This window comes from Camelus bactrianus, chromosome 13 (genome assembly GCF_048773025.1).
Source record: "Camelus bactrianus isolate YW-2024 breed Bactrian camel chromosome 13, ASM4877302v1, whole genome shotgun sequence".
Taxonomy (NCBI): domain Eukaryota; kingdom Metazoa; phylum Chordata; class Mammalia; order Artiodactyla; family Camelidae; genus Camelus; species Camelus bactrianus.
This window is the reverse complement of record NC_133551.1, coordinates 71,161,622-71,186,351: the sequence shown is the minus strand read 5'-3', so window position 1 is coordinate 71,186,351 and position 24,730 is coordinate 71,161,622. Positions and strand designations below refer to the sequence as shown.

The 24,730-nt window shown below is 39.2% G+C and overlaps 1 protein-coding gene across 13 annotated transcripts in view; it reads left to right on the top strand.

Moving 5' to 3' along the window:
- VPS13D (vacuolar protein sorting 13 homolog D) overlaps window positions 1-24,730 on the top strand; it is a 225,281-nt gene that overhangs the window by 86,768 nt on the left and 113,783 nt on the right. For all 13 annotated transcript variants that reach the window (XR_012511449.1, XR_012511450.1, XR_012511451.1 and 10 more), the window contains 13 exons: window positions 909-1,061; window positions 2,927-3,062; window positions 4,147-4,194; window positions 5,689-5,839; window positions 5,930-6,140; window positions 9,176-9,423; window positions 10,901-11,092; window positions 11,399-11,525; window positions 13,140-13,282; window positions 16,084-16,214; window positions 16,450-16,625; window positions 21,994-22,117; window positions 22,900-23,135. Coding sequence is in view for 10 of the 13 variants with exons in the window: in XM_074377398.1 (XP_074233499.1) it covers window positions 909-1,061; window positions 2,927-3,062; window positions 4,147-4,194; window positions 5,689-5,839; window positions 5,930-6,140; window positions 9,176-9,423; window positions 10,901-11,092; window positions 11,399-11,525; window positions 13,140-13,282; window positions 16,084-16,214; window positions 16,450-16,625; window positions 21,994-22,117; window positions 22,900-23,135 (2,076 nt within the window). In the remaining 3 variants the exon portion in view is untranslated. The remainder of the gene's footprint in view (window positions 1-908; window positions 1,062-2,926; window positions 3,063-4,146; window positions 4,195-5,688; window positions 5,840-5,929; window positions 6,141-9,175; window positions 9,424-10,900; window positions 11,093-11,398; window positions 11,526-13,139; window positions 13,283-16,083; window positions 16,215-16,449; window positions 16,626-21,993; window positions 22,118-22,899; window positions 23,136-24,730) is intronic.

Here is a 24,730-nt window from a genome sequence, read left to right as displayed (position 1 = left end):
ATAACTTGCTGTCTTGCTGAGATTTATGATGGGAATTCTGGTTCTGTGTAGAGTCTGCAGTCAGAGAAACAAGTCTTGAGTCTGAAATATCCAAATTGTGATTTTGATCTTGGTGTCCATTGTTTTTAAAGTAAAAGTTGAGCAAATTAAGGATGTGAAAGAAAACTCACTCCATCCTTTCTTCTTGGTCCCCATTCCATTCCCCCTTTTAAAATAAGCTTTGTGTGGTTATTAAACCAAATGTTTTTCCCATTTTTCTTCCAAAACTGCTTTGAAAACACCTCTCAAATCCTTCCTCTACCCCCCCCCCACCATATAAGAATTATCTTCCAAACCTTAAACATACTTAAGTCCAGATGGAATTGGGTGGAGTTAGGGGAACAAATGAGAATTTACCTAAGCCAAGTGAGAACATTCTCTAACAGCTTTCTGCCTGTTCAGACCTTGGCTCAACTTTCCAAATGCAGGCTGACCTTTCCAATTTAGGTAATGAAGTGTATGAAATGAGTAACAGGATCAACTGATTTGAGACCGTATTTCTCCTGCCTCCACCAAGTATGTATGATAACACTCTAGAGGAGACATTTTTGCTTTTTTGAAAACAATTCACATCTGTTAAATTCTAAATAGTCACGTAAATACTACTGTTAAAAGCCATGACTTAGTTTATGTAGCCCCCTGTGTGCCAGACTCTGCTGCTGGAGGCACGTGACCATGTGGCGATAGCTTTGAGCTGTTTCTAAAGTTTCAAGTAAGTTGTGATTGATCACAAAGATAACTTGTGTTATTGACCTTTCAGGTCATCTTTGACAGCCAGGTTACGTGGCCTGTTGCTATGAATTGAGTTCTGTGTGAGAGGGAGGTAGAGAGAAAGAGAGCCTAGCTGGTGTCGTCTGATTTGGTTCCAGGGCTGCGCTGTCTCACAGTGGGAGTCCAGGCGTAGTCCCAGAAGGGACCGGAACATTTCTTGATGATGCTCACAATGTTAGCGAGTGGCGGGAAGTCCTTACAGGTGAAGAGATTCCCTTTGAATTTGAAGCAAGAGGAAAGTTAAGACACAGGTAAAACATGGTTCATTGTTTGCCTCAATATGTATATATACATTAGAGGCAAAACCCTAGGAACAATTATTCTTATGGTATAAATAATTGTCCCTAGTGTCTTGCCTTTCCACTTTTCCTTTGTTAATGATTTTAATGTTTTATTATTAAAAGGTATTTGGAAAATCAGTGTTTCCTTTAAAAAAATATGACTGTCCTGCTATCTTGGAAATACATTTCTTTCCATTTTAATTATCCCTTTGTTAGACAGGTGAGGTGATAACCTGTGTGTTCCATAGAAGTAATTTGGTTGAAGCGTAGACAGATCATAACACTCCAGTTCACTGCATCCTAGCCTGGCTTTCGTGATGTTGTGGTGCCATGGCATTCTTAAAAGCTATCAAAGCATGTTGGTTTCAGTTTTAAGATATGTGCCACATAGCAGTTTCAGCAAGCAGAGCCAGTAGTGAGAAGATATTCTGATTCTAAGTACGAATAACTCATCTGGGCAGACCGCTAGCTGCTGGCACTCTTAAAGTAGCCAGCCGAAGGACGGGAATAAATGTGAAAGAACGCTGTGTCTGGTTACTGAGATATCTTAAAATGTGTAATAAAATGTTCTTTTATTTGCAAACATTTTGAAGTGGAAGGGCTGTCCAGTGGATAGTGAATGGGTTAAGATTTTAGTGTTTGAGCCTTATGATCTGAAATTCAAGAGATTGGCTTCAGCCTTCTGTGGTCATACATGCTCATGGTGCTTTAAGTCTGTGTGTGTGCAAACCTGCTCCTGAGTCAGACACTTCTCCCTTCTGCCTTGCTCCGCATCAGTGCACATACTCCCTAGCACCAAGAATTCTGAACTTGTGGACCTCCAGTGATTTTTCAGGAGAAAAATAGTTTAAAGAACTGCAGTACTGGGCACATGTGCCTGGAAGCCACATTAGAATTTCCAAGGATGAGTGGTGAGTGGTGTTCCACAAAGTTCCCCGAGAAGCTCATTATAGAGCTGTGACTGGATTTCTTAGTAAGCACTGCTTCTTGTATCAGAAGGGGTTTGGCCTTTTTGTGTCGTTTCCATTTTAGTTTCTGTGTTCTGTAACCCATTTCAAGTCCCACTGTTCTGCTTGAATTTCTCAAAATAAATGCCTTCTCTGGCTTTTCCCCCTCTGGCATACTGTACCCCACTCCCTGCCTCCCTCCTCCCTTCCCCGTTCCTGTCAGCCTCAAATCCAGTTCCCCATTTCAGGCTTCTGGCTTGAATTAGGCAAAATCTAAAATAGAATTAAATGTGCAATTTCCTCCTGTTCCTCCTGGTCTGCCCGCTGCCTTCTACTGTGGTGTCAGCTGAGCGTTTCAGCCCCGGGACTGAGGGCTCTGTCTCTCATTAACCTGCCTGTGTTCTTATAGGACTGAAGCTGAGTGACTGAGTGTGTCCTGAGAGAAGTAGGAGATTCCACAAAAGAACCAAGGAGAAAGTGCTGTTTTATGCATTTCCAAGAGTATGGTTACGTTATTAAATTGCCAGTATAGCCTTTTTACTACCCCACTGAAACACTGTTAGCTGACGTCATCATTTCATAAAGGTTGAGGTAGAGGTTAGTGGGGGAGAGACCTGAGCTAGTTCTCAAGATTCACTTGGTTTGCACCAAAGGAGGGCTGATGCCACTCTTGCTTGGGCTTTATAGATCTTGCAGTTTTGTTTTAAGTATAAGACTCAGTTAAAATGTTCTCTTGATTTCCCTTGCATTAGGTAACCACCAAAAGGCTTATTAGCCAGCCGGGTTTTTAATGTCATTATACAGTAAATCCGATTCCAGTCTTTGCGTCTGCTTCCCCTCTCTTGCTTGGATTGTGCTTAAGGTCTTTTTCTGTGTTCTGCCTGACAGACACACCCATGACCTCCGGATTCATCAACTGCAAGTTAGAGTGAATGGCTGGGAGCAAGTGAGCCCAGTTTCTGTGGACAAAGTCGGGACCTTTTTCCGATATGCGGCGCCAGATAAGAATTCATCTTCCTCTATGGTGTGTGGCTGTGGAAAGGGTGTTCGGTGGCCGCGCCCCCTTAAAGAAACCAGGCAGGCAGACAGGCCTGTAATAGCCTTGCTCTAGTGAAATTTTCTTGTTCTTTATTTCTCCTAGCACTGGGAAGAATACCTAAGATTATTTTGGGTTATCAATGCCTACAACTATATAGACAAGCCAGCCAATGGTTAGTTTTAGTAGAAAAATAAGATGTAAAATTAGCATTAACACATAATACCCTCCCCATACAGATTGGTTTTATACTCACCTGGACCACCCAGCAGGTTATGAGTCTGCCAAACACGTATTGGCTGTATTTTTACCCTTTCTTTATATAGCGTCTTCTTTATACTCCTTATGATGCTGCTCCTTGATCCTTCTAGCTCTGTGTCTCCAAATCCTCCTCTCTGGCATAGAGACAGATGTCCATTGTTGTTTATTTTCTGATCACACGTCCTTTCACCCGATTTTACGCAGCCTGTGGTTCTAGGGGCTGGAGGGCCAGCCTGGGGAGTGCTAGCAGGTGGCATGCCTGACTAGACTGTGCAGGTGGGGGCTAGCGTGCCAGCCGCTGTATCAGCCACTGTGGATGCTCTCGCCTGGGTCTCAGCCGTACTTCATAGGTAACCACTCATTTGTGGGTAGCCAGTGATGAGTGGGAAAACACAGATCTGCAGAGATAATGTAGCTTTCCTCATGCTTGCTTGCTTCAAGAAAAATATTTTTGGAGAGCACTGTTCTTTCCGCTTTTCCTCTGTTGTGCCCAGGTTTCTTAGAAAAATAACTTTTCTTTCAAGATTACTTTTCTGCCTAAGTTCATGTCCAGTAATAAAAGGACTAAGCCCCTGAGAGATACCTTTTTATTGTGTTGATGCATTCTGGAGAAAATCTGTATATATTAAATGGTTGTGAGATGAATATTGCTTTTCCCTTACCTTCTAAGATATTTTCTCTTCATAGTAGACCACACTTTACCTAAGATTATTTATAAACACCTTTCAAGCAAATTACATTGTCACTGAATTTAATGATGCCTGTAATGTTAGGACTGTACTGACTCTCTGACTTTTGGAATTTTTCTTAGATTGGCAGCCCAAGCAGCAGAACAAATATTATTCATCCCCAGGTTTATGTGAGTATGACTTTCCCGTGTCACTGTGTTTATTGAGTTTACACACTGTGCCTGAACCATACATGGATGTATAGTTCTTGACAATCACTGGACTCTGTGTTTGGAATTATTGTTTTCTTTTTCTATGAATGATTACCTTCCGTTTATAAGAACCTGCAAGAAAATGTTTTCCCCTAACTTGGTATGTGAGACTGAATATTATAGGGAAGGAAGAGAAAAGGCAATTGTTTTGGTCCAAGGCCTCCTTTTCTTTCTAAGTTAAATATAAATTAACCTTTGTATGGCTATAAATATTTCATAGGTTTTGGTCCAAAGGTTATGAAAGTAAATAAGAATGAAAAACTAGTCAGATTTTTTCCCCCCATTTGGCTTTTGAAACATCACTACAAGATGACATTAAAAAGCTATTTTCAGGTTTTTGCTTATAATTTCTTATCGCTGAGGATAGCAAGTTTTAAAATGTGAAATTCAGTTGAGCTTGGAGACGACAAGATCAAGATTTAAAACAATTGTTATTGGGCCTCGGCTCTTCTGGGGCTTTGCTGAGCTGGGTCTGTGGAAGCTTTGGTGATGAGTGTGTCCCTCTAAAAAAACTCTAGAAGACTGTAGTGTGCCTTTTCACTGAGACTTCTAGAAGCTTTGGTTCAAAACATGGAGCTCTTCATTTGATTGTTTATAGGTTGGTTTTTGCATACTGTTAGTTTTAATTAAAAAGTTGGCAGTGTGGAAAGCTTGGGTTGTTGTGTCATTTGTTTTTCCAATAAAAAAGCATTAGGGTTAGGACACATTGTAATTGTACTTCAACTTGAAAAAAAACAAAAACTGAGAATTCTAATTAAAAAAAAAAGCGAAAAGAAGCATCATCAGTATGTTCTGGATACTTGTTCTAAGAACAGTATTTTTGGAAATCTTCTCTTTAGTATACCTAAGGTGGAATTTTTTTACTTAAAAAAAGAAAATTCCTGTCCCATGGTAGTAGTTCAAAATGTGTTGAATGTGTGAATGAACATATGGTGATAAAGACAGTAGTGGCTGCACCCAAGACCAGAAATAAATGATTTCCCTCCATATCTTGAGTTTCTGAACTTTGGTGTTCTCTTCATTAAAAAAAAAAAAAAAGGATTATTTAACAGAACAGAAGAAGAAGAGGTTTGTTTTTAAAGCTCTTAGAGATACAATGTTTCTTATAGGCAGTCAAACAATAGTGTATGGGCATATTGACTACGTTTTATGACGTTTAGAAAAAAAGTTGTCCTTCCTGTGAAACGCCGACCGATACAAGCAACTCTTTAGAACTGGCTGTTACAATAGTGTGTACTTACAGGATATTCACTCCTGTTAAAGTGGAGTGGTTTTAGGGCTTAATGACTCCTTTCACTGAGGAGCTATGGCAGTAATAAGATGCTTTTGATTTAGGCCTTCCAGTCGGCAGTGTTGTATTTTGCGTGTGTTTCAAAAGCACAGTTACTCTCTTTTCACTTCTCTCTTTCACAGTTCTCTTCGCTCCCGCCCGTCCGAGTCGTCTTCGCGGTGACTATGGAAGGCAGCGCTCGGAAAGTGATCACTGTCCGATCGGCCCTCATTGTGAAGAACAGGCTTGAGACTCCCATGGAGCTAAGACTGGACAGCCCATCAGCTCCAGACAGTAAGTTTGGACGTCATCTTCCTTTTACCCTGAGACGGACTTTGGGGCGGGGACCACGCCTGAAAGCACTAACACTGATTTCTGTGGCAGAGCCCGTGGTGCTTCCCGCTGTCATGCCAGGCGACTCATTCGCTGTGCCTTTACACCTCACTTCTTGGCGGCTGCAGGCCAGGCCTAAAGGGTTGGGTGTGTTTTTCTGTAAGGCTCCTATTCATTGGACCAATGTGGTGAAGACTGCAGAGGTTAGTAGCAGCAAACGAGAGTGCCACTCCATGGACACGGAGAAAAGCCGATTCTTCAGGTATGCGTGGTGCAGCAGTGGCATGTAAATTTTGCCATTTTTGTTCTTCATTCTTTCCCTAAGGACCCTGAGTAATTCAATTGTGCTTGTTTAAAACCCTAAATTTCTTATTCCTTACGTTCTTGTGTTAGAGTTCGTAAGAATTCAAGGGGTAACCCTTGGTGGGAGTGTGGTTGTTGCTTGTCATCTAATGTTGATGGGAGGAACAACCACAAACCCACTACTCACACTGTACGATTAGAAACATGTCTGCCTGCATCAGCATAAAGAGGAGACATGCAGGGAGGGGAGAAAAAAATATTACCAGTTCCCATTCCTAAATTGGGAAGCAGGAAAATCCTGGGGTTGGGAGTTTTTCAAATGACAGATTGCAAAGGACTTTGGATGAAGGGTCATGCACCTGGTTCTGACTTCTCCTGGGGACTTTGACAAAATTAATCATTTAGACTCCTGTTTTCCCCTTCTGAAGAGTGTAAGTAATATGTTACTAGATTCAATGTTAGGAAAATTACTGGATTGCACTTGTCAGATCCTTCTAAACTTAGACTTTAAACTTTTGAGATTCGAGATGATCAGCTTTAGTTTCCTTTATAGCAAAGGCAGGCATTCATTTAGTTTACACTTATAGAGGAGGTACACGAAGAACTTAAATTCCAGGATACCCTTTATCCAGATTCGCCAGTTGTTAACAGACTAGAGGGAGAAATAGACAAAAATACACAGACATAATTAGTGACGTTAACACTTCCCTCTCAGTAGTTTATAAAACAAACAAATGAAAACAATAAAGATATAAAAAGGATTTGAACAGTGTTATTATTATTAATCCAGCTTATCACAATTGGTGTTTATAAAGCACTTTAACTAACAACTCCAGGTTGCACATTTATTTCAAGTGTTTGTGAAACATTCATCAAGAGAGACCATCTACTGGGCCATAAAAGAAAGTTCAGTAAATGTTAAAGAATTGAAACCCCACACAGTGTATTTTATGATTACAATAGAATTAAACCAGAAACCAGTAACAATAAGATGCTTACAAAACCCAAATATTTGGAAATTAAATGATACATTTCTAAATAACCCATGGGTCAAAAAAGAAATCACAAAGGAAATAATATTTCAAAATGATTAATAATAAAAACCAGACATATTAAAATGTGGGGGATGCAGTAAAAGCCATTCTAAAAGGAAATAGATAGCTTTTAATGCTCATGTTAGAGAATAAGGAAGATGTAAAATCACTGATCTAAAATTCTATGTTAAGGTAGAAGAACAAGCTAAATACAGAGAAATGGGGAAGGATAAATAAATATGGAAATCAAGGAAGTAGAAAATAAATAATAGGAAAAAATTAATAATGTCAAAATGGGCTTTTTGAAAAGATTCATAATTTTAATAAACCTCTAATAAGACCAGTCATGGTGAAAAGAGAGAAAAAGCAAACGACCATTATAAGGAATGAAAAAGGGAGACATTATTATAGATCCTACAGATTTATTCAAAGGCGTGGAAGATGTCATGAGCAGTTTTATGCAAATAAATTCCACACTGGAATGGCAAATTTCTTGAAAAACGCTGCCAAAACTAACACAAAGAATAGAAAATCCAAATAACCCAATATCTATAAAAGAAATTTAATTTGTAATAGAAAGTCTTTACAAAGAACATTCTAGGACCATATAACTTCACTAGTGAATTCTACCAGGCATTTTAAGGAAGAAATACCAGCTCAATGCACACTCAGAAAGTAGAGGAGAATAGAACAGTTCTGACTTATTTTATGAGTTCAGCATATCCCTGATGCCAAAACTGATATACTTATTATGAAAAAAAGAAAGTCAAAAAAGAATAAAGATACATGTGTGTGTATAACTGAATCACTTTGCTGTACACCTGAAGCACAACATTGAAAATCATATACCTCAATTAAAAAATAAATAAATTTAATACTAAATAAAAAAGCTATAAGCCAACATTCCTCCATGAAGATATGCAAAAATTCTTAACGAAATATTACCAAATAAACTCCAGCACGTGAGGTTTATTCCAGTAATATAAGATTAGCTTAACATTTGAAGATCGATGAATGTGTCTAATTCATCATATTAACAAACTGAAGATAAAAGGCATCAGATCAGCTTCATAAATGCAAAAAAAAAAATTGTGAGACCTAATAAATTTATCCAGATTTCAGGATTCAAGGTCAACCTATAGAAATCAGTTATATGCTTATATTCTAGCTGTGAAAAATTAGAGAATATGATTTAAAATATCACTTACAAGAGCATCAGGAAAAAAAATTCAGGAATCAGTCTAAGGAATGATGTACCAGTCTTCTACCCTAGAAATTACAAAACCTTGCTGAAAGATACTAAAGAAAACGTGATTACTAAGTGGAAAGATATAAGCAAGTTCGTGGATTGGAAGACTCAGTATTGTTAGGATTTCCGTTCTCACGAAATTGATCTGGAGATACAACCCGATGCAATTGATTATCAGCAGGACCATGAATTTTTAAAAAATGGTATATTCACACCATTGCATATGAATCAAATACTGATGCATACAATAACATGGCTGAGTCTTGTTTAAACTTAATGCTATGCAAAAAAAACCCAAACACAGAGAGTAGTACATACTGTATCATTCTGTTTACAAGCAGTTCAAGAACAGGTACAATTAATTACCTTATGATGATAAATGTCGGAAAGTGGTTGCTTGAATGATGGGAGAGGATACTGATTGGAAAGGGATATGAGAGAACTTTCTGGAGTGAGAGAAATATTCTATAATTGGCTTTGGGTGGTATTTATAAAGGCGTATATAATTGTCAAGATTCATCAAACTAAACGTTTAAAATCTGTACATTTTATTGTGATTTGATTATGTGTTAGTAAATGCGTTTGGATTGAAAACTGCAGATCTCTTAGTAAATTATTGAACCATTTTAATGTTATGCTATCTCCTACTTAGCTAAGAAGAAAAAGTTCAGGGTCTTCATTCAGGCTGATTACACCATTTTGTCTTCATAGGTTTTGTGTGGCCATAAAGAAAGAGAATTATCCAGATTACATGCCTTCAAACATATTTTCTGACAGTGCAAAACAGATTTTCAGACAGCCTGGGCATACCATATATCTCCTGCCAACGGTGGTAATCTGCAACTTGCTACCTTGTGAACTTGATTTTTATGTGAAAGGCATGCCAATTAATGGGACACTAAAACCTGGCAAGGAAGTGGCTCTCCACACAGCTGATACATCCCAGAACATTGAACTGGGTAAGGATTTAGTCAAATAATTATCTATAATAATTCTGTGAAAGTGTCAGTGGATATTTTGTGATTATTTGGCGAACATTTTTGAGTAGTTGTAGCACATATAACATCTCAGTAAGCCAGCTCAAGGGATTTATGCAGTTAAAGGAAAAAGCAAAACTTACAATTTGGAAAATCATCGAAACAAAAAAACTGAACAAAACCAAAAGATTTACACAGCAAGCACTCAACATAGCCTTTTCTCTTATGTTGCTCACTTGGTGTGTAACTAAAGGAAGTCATTTCATCTCTTCAAATGACGCTTTTTACCAGCTGTAAAATGAGTGGAATCATGTGTCTCTCTTCTTTTCAGGGAAGGGAAAAATGTTTGCTAAGCACACGCTGTACTCCAGGCGTTATGTCAAATACTTTCACACACGTGATCTCATGTAATCCTTACAGCAGTTGTTATTTGTCCCACTTTACTGATGAAGAAGTTGAGGGGTGGGACAGATAATGCATCAAGTAATTTTCAGTTGCAGGGATGAGTGAAGTCAAGGTAGAGAGTCATTATCCTGTTTAAGGCTGTTGCAGTCATGTTGAAATAATAAGGACTTAGATATTTACCTTTTTACAGTTTGTAAGTGATTTCACTACATCATCTCATTCAGTTTTCACAACAATGGATGTTTGAGGCAGAGACACAGCATTATCCCCATTTTATAGATGAGGAACCTGAAACTCACTGAACTTCAGTAATGTGTCCCACAGTGATAAGCTTACGTTTTTGAATATGTAAACCCTTGAGCTTAATTTAGAAAAGAAAAATAGTGCAGTCCTAGTTGTCTGTTTTAAAGAAAATAGGTCTTTGCTCTGACGTTTAATTAGTTCTTCAACAAATATTTACTGAGCCCCTGTGTATAATGGAAGTGTCCTCTCACCCCCCATCACTGTGTGCACACCGAGGACTCCTCATCTTCACATTCATGCTTTACGCGGATCATCACTTTTAACAGGAAGCCCACGAAGTAGATTCTGTGGTTACACCCATTTGGCAGATGAGACAGCGAGGTTAAATAGCTTGCCCCATATCACTCAGCTGTGAGGACAGACTGGGAATCTGAAGCCAGGCAGTGAGGCTGCAGAAAACCTTCACCCTTACCCTATACTTGCCTTTACTGGGTTTCTGGGACCCAGCTGAGGACGTGATGTATAGTAAACTCTTAATACTATTAAGAGCTATCATCGATAACTTTTTGGTACTTTCATTCTTCTAATTATTATGCAGTTCAGACTCCCTAGTGTGACTTCCAGACCATCTGGTTTGCTTCATATTTATTCTCACTCCTGCTAAAGGAAGATGGCCATTCTAATGAGATTTTTGCCAGTTGAATACATAGATACTGATTTTTCCGGAAGGAATCCAATTTAGTTTGGCTGTGGGCTGTTTTGACAAACTGAAGCGAGAACCTCAAAAGACAATAGCTTGTGTCTTCCTTAGGGGTATCCCTGGAGAATTTTCCACTCTGTAAAGAATTGCTCATTCCACCTGGAACCCAGAACTACATGGTGAGAATGAGACTCTATGACATCAACCGGCGGCAGCTGAACCTCACCATCCGGATTGTGTGTCGAGCAGAGGGATCTTTAAAGATCTTCATTTCTGCTCCGTATTGGTTAATTAACAAAACAGGTATGTATACAGGCCTCCAGTAGGCCTTTGGAGTTGGTCATGGGAATTCGGATTTGTTTGCTCAGCCAACTAAATGGAGCCAATGCAAACAGATTACCTCAGCAGTATACGCTGCTGAAACTTCCCTGCTTCCATAAGAAGTGCTTAATCATGGTCAAGAGTGTCCTTTCGGACAACAACTGAGCCCACCAAATAAATTCAGTTTTCCCTGCTTACCCCTTGATGAGTTACTTTTCCTTTCTTTACTTGCATCTGTCTTGGACAGACTGGGTAGGACTGATGTGAACTTTCCCCTCCTTCATGAAGGGCTACCACTGATCTTCAGACAGGACAATGCAAAGACAGACGCTGCAGGCCAGTTTGAGGAGCATGAGCTGGCCCGGAGCCTGAGCCCACTCTTGTTCTGCTACGCCGACAAAGAGCAGCCAAACCTGTGAGTACAGTTATTTATGGGAAGGGGAAGTAAGCTCCTCGGGAAGGGAAGAATTAGCAAAGGCTATAGTATATCCGTGTAAGTAGAAATATACTGCAGATAACATCCTGACTTGGCAGGGGAATAGGACCGTGACTTAATGGGATTTTTTCGGATCTAATTTCTGTGTTATTTGATATTGAAAATAAACCATTTGGTTGGTTTATAACGAAAGCTAGTTTTATTTTACGTGCATTGAAGTAGTTCTATTCGTAACTCTGCCTATGAAGAGAGACCCTAATGTTCTCTTCTCTGCATGGCTTCTATCCCCCTGGAAGCTCTCAGCGCAGGCAGAGGAGCTGGTGTCAGAGGGGAGATAGGCTGGCCCTTTGGTAAAGCCTCCACCTCATTAATCCGGTCCAGCTCATTTTGTGTAAGGTTTTGAAATCCATCCCTTTTTTTCCCATCGAAATCAAATGTGCCATTTCAAGATCTCAGAGCGCTCATTGCACGTTTAAAGGCAGGAAGAGCAGCAGTTGTGAGGATTAGATGGCATATCCTTTTAACGTATGGTCGGGGCTTTCATTCATGTTTGTTCTTGGTTTTTACATTCTGCTTTTCACAGGCATCTTCTAGTTTATAGCCTTAATGCCGAAGTACGTAGGCATATCTGACTCTGCTAAAATGCCATGCCCCGTTATCTGCAGAACTATGCTACAGACTTCCCGGAGGGTGTAGGGGACCTTACACGCCAGTGGATGCAGATGTGTCTACCAGGGAGGGCTGGACTTTTGGTTGGTGCTGGAATCAGGAGAGGGTTGACTAGGGTGCTGGCCACGTGGGAGATACACAGCCACTTGACGTGGTCAGCAAGCCCAGACTCACTATTTTTCTGAAAGGATTTTGACAGTTTTAGATTTAGGACTTGATATTTGTTAACACAGTTTATTTTATCCAGGGAATTCATAGTTCCCAAAGCATTTCCACATAGATTCTCCCAATGTCCCAATGGATTAGACAGGGCAGGAAATCTTGTTTTGTTTTCAGATGAGGAAACTGAGGCTCAGAGAGAGTTACCTGCCCAAGGCTACATTGCTTGTTAGTGGTAGAGCTGAAACACACAAGCATGAGTTAACGATTCCAGGATCCGTGACAGGACACTGGCCAGCTAGATGGTGCTTTGCCTTTATAGTGGTACCAGGTCTTTGAAAGAATGGGCCATTAGCTGCATCTTCTGTACATACTTTTCTCATATGTTCAGGGTATTTCACGAACTCTTGAAGCACCTGAGTCAGGAAAGTATCAGTTTGCTCTGGATCCTTGTTTTTCAGAGGAATGATAGATACTATACATTTTCCTCATGTCTTATGTTCATAGAATCATAATGTTTTCTCCTAAAGTGGTTAGTTGTAGAAGTCAGTACATTTCACACAGTGCTGAACGTGGCTACCTCTAAGATAGAGTTTTGACCACCGACTAATTGCCTTGCTGGGTTTGGGGATCACATGCAAGTGAGGAAGAGTCACTATTAGAGTTCTAATTCTGGGTGCTAGCCGCAGCAGTGATTCCTGATTAGACAGGGAGAGAAGACTTTCTTATGGATGAATGTGTTCATTTTTGCTTTTCTGCCCACAGCTGCACGATGAGAGTCGGAAGGGGGATTCATCCAGAAGGCATGCCGGGCTGGTGTCAGGGCTTCTCACTGGATGGTGGTAGTGGTGTCCGAGCTTTGAGAGTCATCCAGCAAGGAAACCGACCAGGGCTGATCTATAACATTGGTGGGTTATATCTGGGGCAACGGGAGAACCAGAACCATTGGTCAATGACTTCAGGCTTGGAGGGATAAGCTGGCCATACATTTTGGCCTCACTGCAGGCGCTGATTTTCTTGTTTGGCGTTCAGTCAGGTGTCTGTTCTTTGACTGCTAGACTGATATCAACACAGACCTATTCTCCTGGGGATCTAAGGAGCCACCTAAACACCGCCCCTTTGAGGTCTGGGGCTCTGTTTCATTTCAGACTCACCTGTGTCAGAGAAGGATCAGTTTGGCTTGAATCCTTGCTTTTCATGGGAATAATAGGAACACTTAGAATGCTTTTCATCCTCCATGCATTTCCCACGCATTCATTAAAACTTGCAAACCCCAAGAGGGTAAGAAGCATTGTTCTCCTTGAAACCGAAGCAGAGAGGTTAAGTGACTGGTCCAGATATAAGGGGGAAATCTGGGTTAGAATTAGAATTATGACTTGAGTGTCCACATTTGAGGCAAAAAATATAATAAAATGCACAGGGTGTTTTTCGTCATTAGAAGCCCCTAAGCCAGCTTAGCTTATGGAGGTGGTGGGTGGTGAGTGAAAGGGAAGATGCTGTGCCTGGAACACTGGAAAGATTGTCCGAAGGGTTAAGACAAATTTCATTTAAATATGTCTCAGGTTTGAAATGTTAGCAATGTATCCTTCCTTTAGTATATAATTTGCAAGGATCTCAAAGCACTGTTTAGGACTGAATGTTGGGAAGCCACCTGGAACCATTCATTTTCACTCTACGATGATAGGAATGTTCTGTCCTGTACCGTCCAGTATGGTTAACACTGGCCGCAAGTGGCTGCCGTGCGCTCCACAGTACATTACTAAGAAATGTGAATGTGACAAGGGAATTGAAGTTTTCATTTTATTTCATTTTAGTGAAGATAAGTCGTGCTGTATGACTAATGGCTACTGTTTTGGGCAGTGTAGGTATAGAGAGTCATGTTCTAGAAGGAAAAATCGAGGTGGTATCATTAAGCTGTTTTCCCTGAATCCTGTGGAGTCAGTGATATGTTTAAGCGTTTGAGGGCTTATTAGTAAAAGAGTCTCTTCCAAGTACAGTTTGCTTTTTATGTTTTTTAAAATATGAATTTGCATGTATTCTCCCTTGACATGAAGGTGTCTCCTTTAAAGTTGACATTAAGTTTTTTTAATAGAAAAAATAAACTTTATCTGATCCTCCAGCTGAGGACCATTTTTGTTACTTTTTCTCACATTTGTTTGCTCCACCCCTTGAGTAGGCAAAGTTCTGCTTCGTACTGAATTTGGTTTTCTGCTGGAGTATCTGTCCTTGATAAACTATGAAAGCAAGACGCTGCAGGTTGTCTGGGAGCTGTGGTTGGTACGGATTGGAGGGAAAATGGTACTTGTGCTTTTTAAAGCAGCTGGCACTAAGGAACCGCACAATTCTTGCAGGGAGGCAAATTGAGCTGTCCAGTGGAAATATACAGTGAGTGCACATGTAAGCTTAGGTGCTAGGTGCATTCATTAAAACTTACTACTTTTGTGTTTAGAGATAAGAGTGTGACTTGAATTTTGTTGTTAAACCAAAGAAAGGAATAGAGAGAGTGGGCTCGGGTAGGATTTTATAATTCTTAAGGATCATGAGATCTTGGCATGTATAATCAAGGGAATTTGTGGGATCTCTTACATGAATATTTTTGAAGAATTGGATGGATAACTAGCTCCCTATCGGGAAAGTTTCAAGCATCGTCCCAAGCAGAAAATCCAGGCAGGGCCTTGCCAGTTAACGTCACATGTAACTCCAACAAGAAGGATTTTGTACATTTTGATCTTATCAAGCTATTCATTTATTAGGGGTTTGCCAGGGCAATCTAAAATGAAAAAGGAAATTAAAAAACCTACTTTTTTCCCAAAAATTGAGTCTTGATACTGTAGACTCTTTTTATAGTATCAAACATATCTTTTATAGGTGGACTTTGATTAGTTGAGATCAGCTAGCTATGATAATGTTCATTTCTGACAATCGATGCTTTTCTGTATGGTACAGAAAAGTGTAGGGTTTATCTTCCTAGTCCAGCATTACTTTGCATTTCTGAAGCACAGAATTTCAGTGATTTTTGTTTTTTTGATTTGCTCAGTCTTTTAGCTGTTTTAAGACATGTGAAGTCTTATATTAAGTAACACCCTAAGTGTTTTGTTTGCTTTTTTTCCCAGTACATGTTTTGGTGCTGAAAATATTTATCGTATGAAGGAATAAATTCTATGGTATTTCTATAATATTTATAAACATATTTAGCATTATGTTTGAGCTGGATTCTTAGACAGTGGGCTGAAAGAAATACTGGAAGAGTTAATTGAGTTTAGGGAAGTTGCAGAGTCCAACTAAGTAATATGAAATTTCTGTTACATGCTATAAGAGGAGGAAATTTTGTGTCCCATATGTAAGCAGAAATGTATCACATAAACTCGTAGTAGTCAGTTTCATAAATGGAAACCAAAGGTATCTTGTGACCAAACATCTGTGTGTTTTAGTTGCTATTCTGATTGTACGCACTTGGTGAAGAAGCTAGGAATTATGGGGATACTGATGTTGCCATGGAGACTTGTAAAGGCCTAAAGGGGAATAAAGAATAATACAAAGGTGCAATTGCTGTTTTCATTCCATTTTTGGTAAGGCTTGACAGCCTCTCTCTGTGCTACAGTTGTTTTCTCATAGAAACTAAGCAATTGTGAAGTCTGTTTAATTTATTTAAACCACGCATTTTTTTCCCTCCTGATTTATTTACGGAAGTGGTTCTTGTTATTTGTAGGTATTGATGTCAAGAAAGGCCGAGGTCGATATATTGACACCTGTATGGTCATCTTTGCCCCCCGTTACCTGTTAGATAATAAGTCATCTCACAAACTTGCATTTGCACAGAGGGAATTTGCCAGGGGACAGGTAAGCAGTTTGCTTTTGGAGAATGGCTAGTGCTTCTCTAACAGCACAGTGAATTTTAATGTCAGGGCTTATCTCCCCCCATCAACACTAAGTTTTTTGGTGTGAGTAACCATTTTATGCCTTTGGTACCGTAAATAGCTCCTGGTAGAGAGCAAGATTCAGAGTAGATCCTCAGTAAACATTTGCTGTCTTTACTTGACTTGTTGACTAAAGCCAGTGATCCTGTGTGTTTTAGGGAACAGCTAATCCTGAAGGTTACATTTCCACCCTTCCTGGTTCCAGTGTGGTGTTCCACTGGCCCCGGAATGACTATGATCAGCTCTTATGTGTCAGATTGATGGATGTTCCCAATTGTATTTGGTCTGGAGGCTTTGAAGTTAACAAGAATAATTCCTTCCATATCAACATGAGGTAAGTTCAGAGACAATATTTAGACAAAAAGTAGCCTTGTTTGAGGTATGGTAACGTAAATAGTAAGCTGTAAATACCATATAAATTTCAGATATTTATAAAACTATAAATAGTAAGTAGTAGATAGTAAGACTCTTCATGAAATGAGAACATATGTTTCTGGCTCAGACAAAGGTCTTCAAACTGCAAAGACCAGGTGAACATTTTGATGGAATGAGTTAAAGGGAACGTTGACACTTTTGACCACTGTGCATTTTGCTGTCGTCCGAGGTCACATGTTCAGGGGGTAGCAGGGAGCTCGTGATTGCCCACAGCTCTGAATTCTGTCAGCATTTAGAAGGTAGCATTGATTGTAAATGTTTTGGTCTATTCTTGCATCTATACGAACTGTTCTCTCAGTGACTGCCGTTTCAGTGAATCACCTGGCCTTCTTTGCCCAACTCAGTGACCCTCTGGTCCTCAGAGAAATCAGCAAAATTCCACCTCAGCTAGCCAGGGTGACTGCTTTCATCAACGCTTTTTTTTTTTTAAGTATTAAACTTTAAAAGATTGTGGTAAAATACACATGTCATATGGGAATGATAACATAAGGGCCCAGAGATTATTTCGTGGGCCTCAGGCACATAACGGAATTTACTGTCTTAACCATTTTTAATTTCAGTAGTGTTAAGTACATTCATGTTGTGCAAACAATATCCTAAACTCCTTTCACCTTGCAAAACCGACCCCTCTGTACCCAGTAAACAATAACCCCTTAGTTTCCCCTTCTCTAACCCCTCGCAACCACTATTCTCCTTTCTCTATGAATTTGACAACTCTTGCCACCCCAGATAAGTGAAATCATACATTTGTGTTTTTGTGACTGGCTTGTTTCACATAGCAAATGTAGCAAAATGTCCTCAAGGTTGATCCATGTTGTAACGTGTCAAAACTTTCTTCCTTTTTAAGGCTAAATAATACTGCATTATATGTTCATCCTACATTTTACTTATCTGTTCATTCATTGATGGACACTTGAGTTGCTTCTACCTTTTAGCTATTATGACAGACTCTTTTTGGTGGGGGGAGGTAATTAGGTTGGTTTGTTTATTTGTTTTAATGGAGGTACTGGGGATTGAACCCAGTACCTCGTGCATGCTGAGCATGTGCACTACCACTGAGCTGTACCCTCTGTCCCTCCCATAAGAGCTAAAGCTATTATGAATAGTGCTGCTGTGTTTTTGGATGTACAGATATCTCTTTGAGTCCCTGCTTTCAATTCTTTTAGGTATATATTCAGAAGTAGAATTGTTGGATCATATGGTCATTTTATTTTTAATTCTTTAAGTAACTGCCGTACTATTTTTCATAGTACCTGCACCATTTTACATTCCTGTCAACACAACACAAGGGTTCCAGTTTCTCCACATCCTCACCAACATTTGTGGGTTTTTTTGTTTTTTGTTTTTTTGATAGTAGCCATCCTGACGGGTGTGAGGTGGTATCTCATGGTTTTGATTCACAATGACTTGTGATGTTGACCTTCTTTTCATGTGCTTTTTGGCCATTTGTGCATCTTCTTTGGAGAGATATCTATTCAAGTCCCTTGCCCATTTTTGAATTGGTTTTTTTTTTTGGTTGTTGTTGTTGAGTTGTTGGAGTCTTTTATATATTGTAGATATTAACCCCTTATGAGATAATTAATTTGCATATATTTTCTTTCATTCCACACATTGCCTTTTCACTCTGTTGATTGTGTTTTTAATTTTGGTGTAATCCGGCTTACCTTTTTTAACTTTCATTGACTGTGCTCCTGGTGTCTTATCTGAGAAATCATTTCCAAATCCAATGTCATAAAGCTTTTCCCCTGTTTTCTTTTGATAATTTTATAGTTTTACCTCTTACATGTAGGTCTTTGATCCATTTTGAATTAATATTTGTATGTGGTACAGGATAAGGGTCCAACTCCATTCTTTTGTTTGTAGATTTCTAGTTTTCCTAACATCATTTGTTGGAAAGACTTTCCCCATGGAATGTCTTGGCACTCTTGTCAAAAATTATTTGACCCTACATGTGAGGGTTTACTTCTGGGCTGTGTGTTCTGTTCATCCATATTCTGTCTTTAATGGCAGGATTACACTGTTTTGATTAGTGTATCTTTGTAATAAGTTTTGAAATTAGGAAGTTGACACCTCCGTCTTTGTTCTTTTTCAAGGTTATTTTGGCTATTTGGACTCCCTTGAGATTCCAGCTGAATTTCATGGTGAATCTTTCTTTTTCTGGGAAAAAAAAAAACACTTGGAATTTTGATGGGGATTGCATTAGGTCTGTATATCCACTTTGGATAGCATTGATATCTTGACAATATCAAGTCTTCCAATCCATGAACCTGGGATGCCTTTCCATTTATTTCTGTCCTCTTTAGTTTCTTTCATCAAATGATTCTGAAGCTAAGGACACTGAAATCAGTGCTATTTCAACACATTTAGAAGCAAAATTTAGTCGTTTATACCTTATAGTTAGTTCTCCATGGAGAACACTATTGTAAGGTAACAGAAAAATGGCTAGTTTAATAGATGAGCCAAAATAGTATTTATATGTGACTTTTAAAGAAATGCATTATCTTAAAAGAATGCATTATCTGAGGTTTTTCTTTTTTTTGGTCAGTGATGTGCCTTTCTTAATTATCCTTTGCCCTGGCCCCTATTAGAGTTAACTGCATCTGGTATAGTGGTTTTCAAATTGTGTTCCTAGGAGTAGTTGGGGTCCAAGGAGGTAACTTTATATACAGGCCAAGGAAGCAGAGTTGGCAGGGCTCTAATGCCCTCATCCCTACTTCAGCCAGAACACCCATTAGCATTGTGTGTTTCCCACAAGGTTTCATTTAGCAGGGGGAAAAAGGTGAGGAATTCTGCAGCTAAAACCACTACTGGTTTGCATACTGCCTTGATGGAGTCAGCCCAGATCTATTGTGTGAGAAGGGGAAGCCAATTTGGAATTTTAAAAGTTACTCATGGTTACTTAAAAAAGAAAGAAAAAAGAAAGAAAGAGAGGTTTGGAGGTGGGGGAAGAAGGTGACTCGTCTACCTTTATTAATCCTTTTGAAATAACTTCAGTGTGTGGCCCTAAACTACTGAGCAGAAAACTGTGTCAGCTCTTTCTTTTACTTCCCCCAGTTTTCGTTTTGAAACAGTTTAAACCCACAGAAAACTTATGACTAGTACAGTGACACCCCCTCATCTTTTACCTAGATTTCCTGCATTTCAACATTTTCTGTGTTACTCTCTCTCTACACGTGCACGCATACATACTTTTTTTCCAAACCACTTGAAAGTGAATTGAAGTCATCATGATACTTCGGCCATAACAAACTTTATTTATCACCTATTATCACACACCGAGGAAATTTAATATATAATATTGATATGTTTTAAAATGAATAGTCCTTTGAAATGTCCTTCATAGCAACCCTCCTCCCTTGGTCTAGGTTAGGATCTGGTATATCTTGTCTGCTTTCGTCTCGAATAGTCATAGTCTCCTTTTCCTTTTTTGTCTTTATTGACATTGACATTTCTTTTTTTTACCTTTTTTTTATTGAGTTATAGTCATTTTACAGTGTTGTGTCAAATTCCAGTGTAGAGCACAATTTTTCAGTTATACATGCACATACACATACTCATTGTCACATTTTTTTTCTCTGTGAGCTACCGCGAGATCTTGTATATATTTCTCTGTGCTATACAGTATAATCTTGTTTATCTATTCTACATTTTGAAATCCCAGTCTGTCCCTTCCCACCCGCACCCCTTTGGCAACCACAAGTTTGTATTCTATGTCTATGAGTCTGTTTCTATTTTGTATTTCTGTTTTTGTTTTTTGTTTTTTGTGTTTTTTTAGATTCCACCTATGAGCGATCTCATATGGTATTTTTCTTTCTCTTTCTGGCTTACTACACTTAAAATGACATTTTCCAGGAACATCCGTGTTGCTGCAAATGGCATTATGTTGTCAGTTTTTATGGCTGAATAGTATTCCATTGTATAATATACCACATCTTCTTTGTCCAGTCATCTGCTGATGGACATTTAGGCTGTTTCCATGTCTTGGCTATTGTAAATAGTGCTGCTATGAACATTGGGGTGCAGGTGTCTTTTTGAAGTAGGGTTCCTTCTGGATATATGCCCAGGAGCAGGATTCCTGGGTCATATGGTAAGTCTATTCCTAATCTTTTGAGGAATCTCCATACTGTTTTCCACAGTGGCTGCACCAATCTGCATTCCCACCAGCAGTGTAGGAGGGTTCCCTTTTCTCCACAGCCTCTCCAGGATTTGTCATTTGTGGACTTTTGACTGATTGCCATTCTGACTGGTGTGAGGTGATACCTCATTGTAGTTTTGATTTGCATTTCTCTGATAATTAGTGATATTGATCTCGACATTGACATTTTTAAAGAGTCCAAGCCAGTTTCTTGTAAAATGTCCTATTTTCTGGATTTTTCTGACAGTTTTCTATGTATAAATTTGGACCAAACATTTTTGGTAAGAATACTACCTCTGCAGTGGTGTGTGTTTCCCATTGCGTCATATCAGGAGGCCTGTGACATCCGTAGGTCCCATTACTGCTGTTGCTGATAAATTCGATCATCACTTGGTTAAAGTGGTGTCCACCAGGTCTCTGTATTGTACTGTTACCTTTTCTTCTTTGTAATCGAGAGCAGTCCATTTAGGAGATAATTTGAGACTGTGTGTGTTCTCTTTCCCCAAAACCTTTAACTCAGTATTTTGATGGATCTTACCTGAATCCGTTGTTACATTGGTGGTTGCAAAATGGTGATTTTTCTGATTCTCTCATTTCTTCTACATTTGTTAACTGATATTCTTCTGTAAAGAAGAGCCTTCCATTCTCTCCAGTGATTTATCTATATTTGAATACACACACAAGCACATACAAATTATGATCACGTACTGGTACCTCCATGCCACAGGATTCTTCCTTTCCTGCTCTCATCCTACAGAACAAACCCTGTTTATCAGTAACATCAATACATTAGTTTGAACCCTATGAAGTTTCTCTTTTTTAGGTCAAAAGTAGTCTAATATCAACAATTTTAGTAGTTCAACCAGTATTTACTCATTTGCTGTACTGACACTATGACCAAAACAAACCCACTAAGTAAAATGCGTAGATCCCATACAGTCACAGTGTGTTGTTCAAAAGTTGCTTGAATGAATTCTTTTTTTACTGGGTGATTATACTGTCGATTTCTACTTTTTAAAAAAAAATGTGATCAAGGAACACATAGTGGTGATTATGAGAAATATGGGAAGAAAGTGAACTGGAACTTGTTTCATCCCTTTTATGCAGCCTCTTCTGTTTCCTTTTTCTGCAGAGATACTCTGGGAAAATGCTTCTTCCTGCGTGTGGAAATTACTCTTCGAGGAGCTACCTATAGAATCTCATTTAGTGACACAGATCAGTTACCCCCTCCTTTCCGAATTGACAACTATTCCAAGGTATCAAAAGGAGCTGAGAGACAGTTTGGCTGTTTCATATGTGGGAAAGTGGAGTATGTACTGCCCTTAAGATAATGATGAAATATATTTTAAACTTGGGTTTAAAAGAAGCTATACAGGAATCTTAGAAATCCTTGCTACTGAGAGGTGGTTTCTGCTGGTTATTTTGATTGCTAGGCAGCCTTGTGCAGAAGTGACTTCTCAGCCCCCAAAACTTACTTTGACTAGACAGTTCGGTTGGCATGGTGCCCTCTGTAGACATTCCATTTAAACAGAGAGAGGAATCAGAATCAGACTGATAAATGTCCAGTAGAATGGGCATTTCTACTGTTGCTTAGTTACAGTGAGCTTCTTTATGAATCTTCCAAATAAAGCTAAGATGGAAATCATTCGATTCTATTTTAAATTATGCCTTTGAATAGCAGTGTCTTACAATATGTGACTTTCCATAGCTGAATTCCAAAATTTTTATACCTTTCTCTGTTCAGAGTGTGTCCTGGGGGGTAAGGGTGGACTAGGTGCCATTGAAAGGATAGAATTGCTTCTCAGAACCCTTTACGCAGCAGCGGGGGCCTGTGTCCTTTCATCGGTGGGCTTTTTTGCAGTGTTGAAGATGATTAGAAAGGCACTTGAGGAGGCGAGATGCTGAGCCTCACTTGTGGTTATACGCTGTGTAGAAGTCATTTGGGAAGGATCTAGGACTTAAACCCAGGAGGCACTGAATCACTTTCCAGTAACACCAGTCTGAGCCAAAGTCCTCTTCCTCTCTGCTGTTACCATAGGTCCCGGTTGTCTTCACTCAGCATGGCGTAGCTGAACCCAGGCTCCGAACTGAAGTGAAGCCCATGACTTCGTTGGATTATGCCTGGGACGAACCCACCCTGCCACCCTTTATCACTCTGACTGTTAAAGGGGCGGGCTCCTCTGAGATCAGCTGCAGCATGAATGACTTCCAGGACAACCAACAGCTTTACTATGAAAATTTCATATACATTGCTGCTACGTATACATTCTCTGGGTAATTCTGGGTTAGACTCCTGTTCTTGCGAAGCAGAAAGCTCTAATTATTAACTGGTTTTAATTTTAAGCAGTTCTCAGGAGGCCGAGGGAAGAAGGAGGATTCCTTTCATTCTTTACCAAATCCCGGGCTCAGGGTCTATCTTGAGAGGTCTTTAGTCATAAACCCTTGTCTTCTGGCTAGATTAAAATTTACCCAAAGAGGCAAGATTCTTCTCTTTTTGAAGACCTCCCCCATAATCCATTGTGGCTCTTGCTTTACGGTGATATTTCTTATGTATTTTTTAAACTTCTTACCGCCAGTTTTGTTTGTTTTACCACTTTCCTCATTTGAAACTGAACTAATCTTCATCTATAAGTATTCAAATCACCATTCTGATGCACCTCTCCCATTGCGAATACTGATCCAGCAGACACTTAAGGGTCTATCTTATTCACCGAAAGCAAGCAGAGTAGTTTAACTTGACAGTAACTCCAGTTGCCCTGGAATGATAATCTTCACTGTTGTCTGACTAATTAGTATGTAGACAAGTCAGAGGAGGAGTAGTGAGCTTGTTCTGATTCTGTTTTATTGGTACATAGATAGATACATAGAGATTCAAAACCCTGGGCTTTCAAAAAGTAGTCATTCCCCCAACGTGTGTAATAAATACAGTTTATTGTTTTCTGTGCTGGTTACAGGGCCAATTTTAAGATTTATCCATGAAGAAACTGGGAAAATAGCTGAATCTTTAGCATTCCAGATACAAGGCACCTGATGAACAGGACATTTAAAGTCATATTCCTTTCCAAAATGTTCTGAATAATTTTGCTTATGAAATTGTTTTGTATGTGCCTGAGGTCCAGGGAATAATCTGAGTCTGTGCAATCTCTCCTCTACCTGGACTCCAGATTTCATGAGTAATGAGTTGAACGGGCGTCTTTGCATAGAATACCCCTCTTTTCTTTGTCTGTTGCAGTGCTCTTTTGATAGTGATGGTGCTAGGTTTTATCTTGTCTAAGTCAGTTGTCCTTGTTTCTTTTTAGAGATTACAGCACTCAACAATATGACTGGCTTTAGGTTTTAGTGCCTGAAAAACCAGTTCTTAATCTGGTTGCTAATCATGTTTCTCTCTGTACTTTCTTATGTTAAATTCTAGTAGTCATTAAGCTCTTTAACTGAAGAATCCTAATGAAGAATTATGAGTTTTATAAGGGACGTGGATAGATAAAAAGAAAATTTCCTGGGAATCTTAGTGTGTGAAGAGGTTGAACCGTATTTTGGAATGTGGTAGATCCTATTTCTTTGCCTTTTTGGAGAGAACTAATGATGAGATAGAAGCCTAGTTTTGTTTTTTTATATTAAATTGAGGTGAAATTCTTTTAACATAAAATTAACCATTTTAAAGCGATCAGCTCAGTGACATTTAGTGTCTTCAGGATGCTGTACAGCCACCACAGCTATCGAGTTCCAGAAGGTTTTCATCACCCCAAGCCCATTAAATGGTTACTCTCGGCCCCTGGCAACCGGCAACCACCAATCTGCTTTCTGTCTCTAAGGATTTACCTATTCCAGATACTTCACATAAATTATCATAAATATGTGATCTTTTGCGT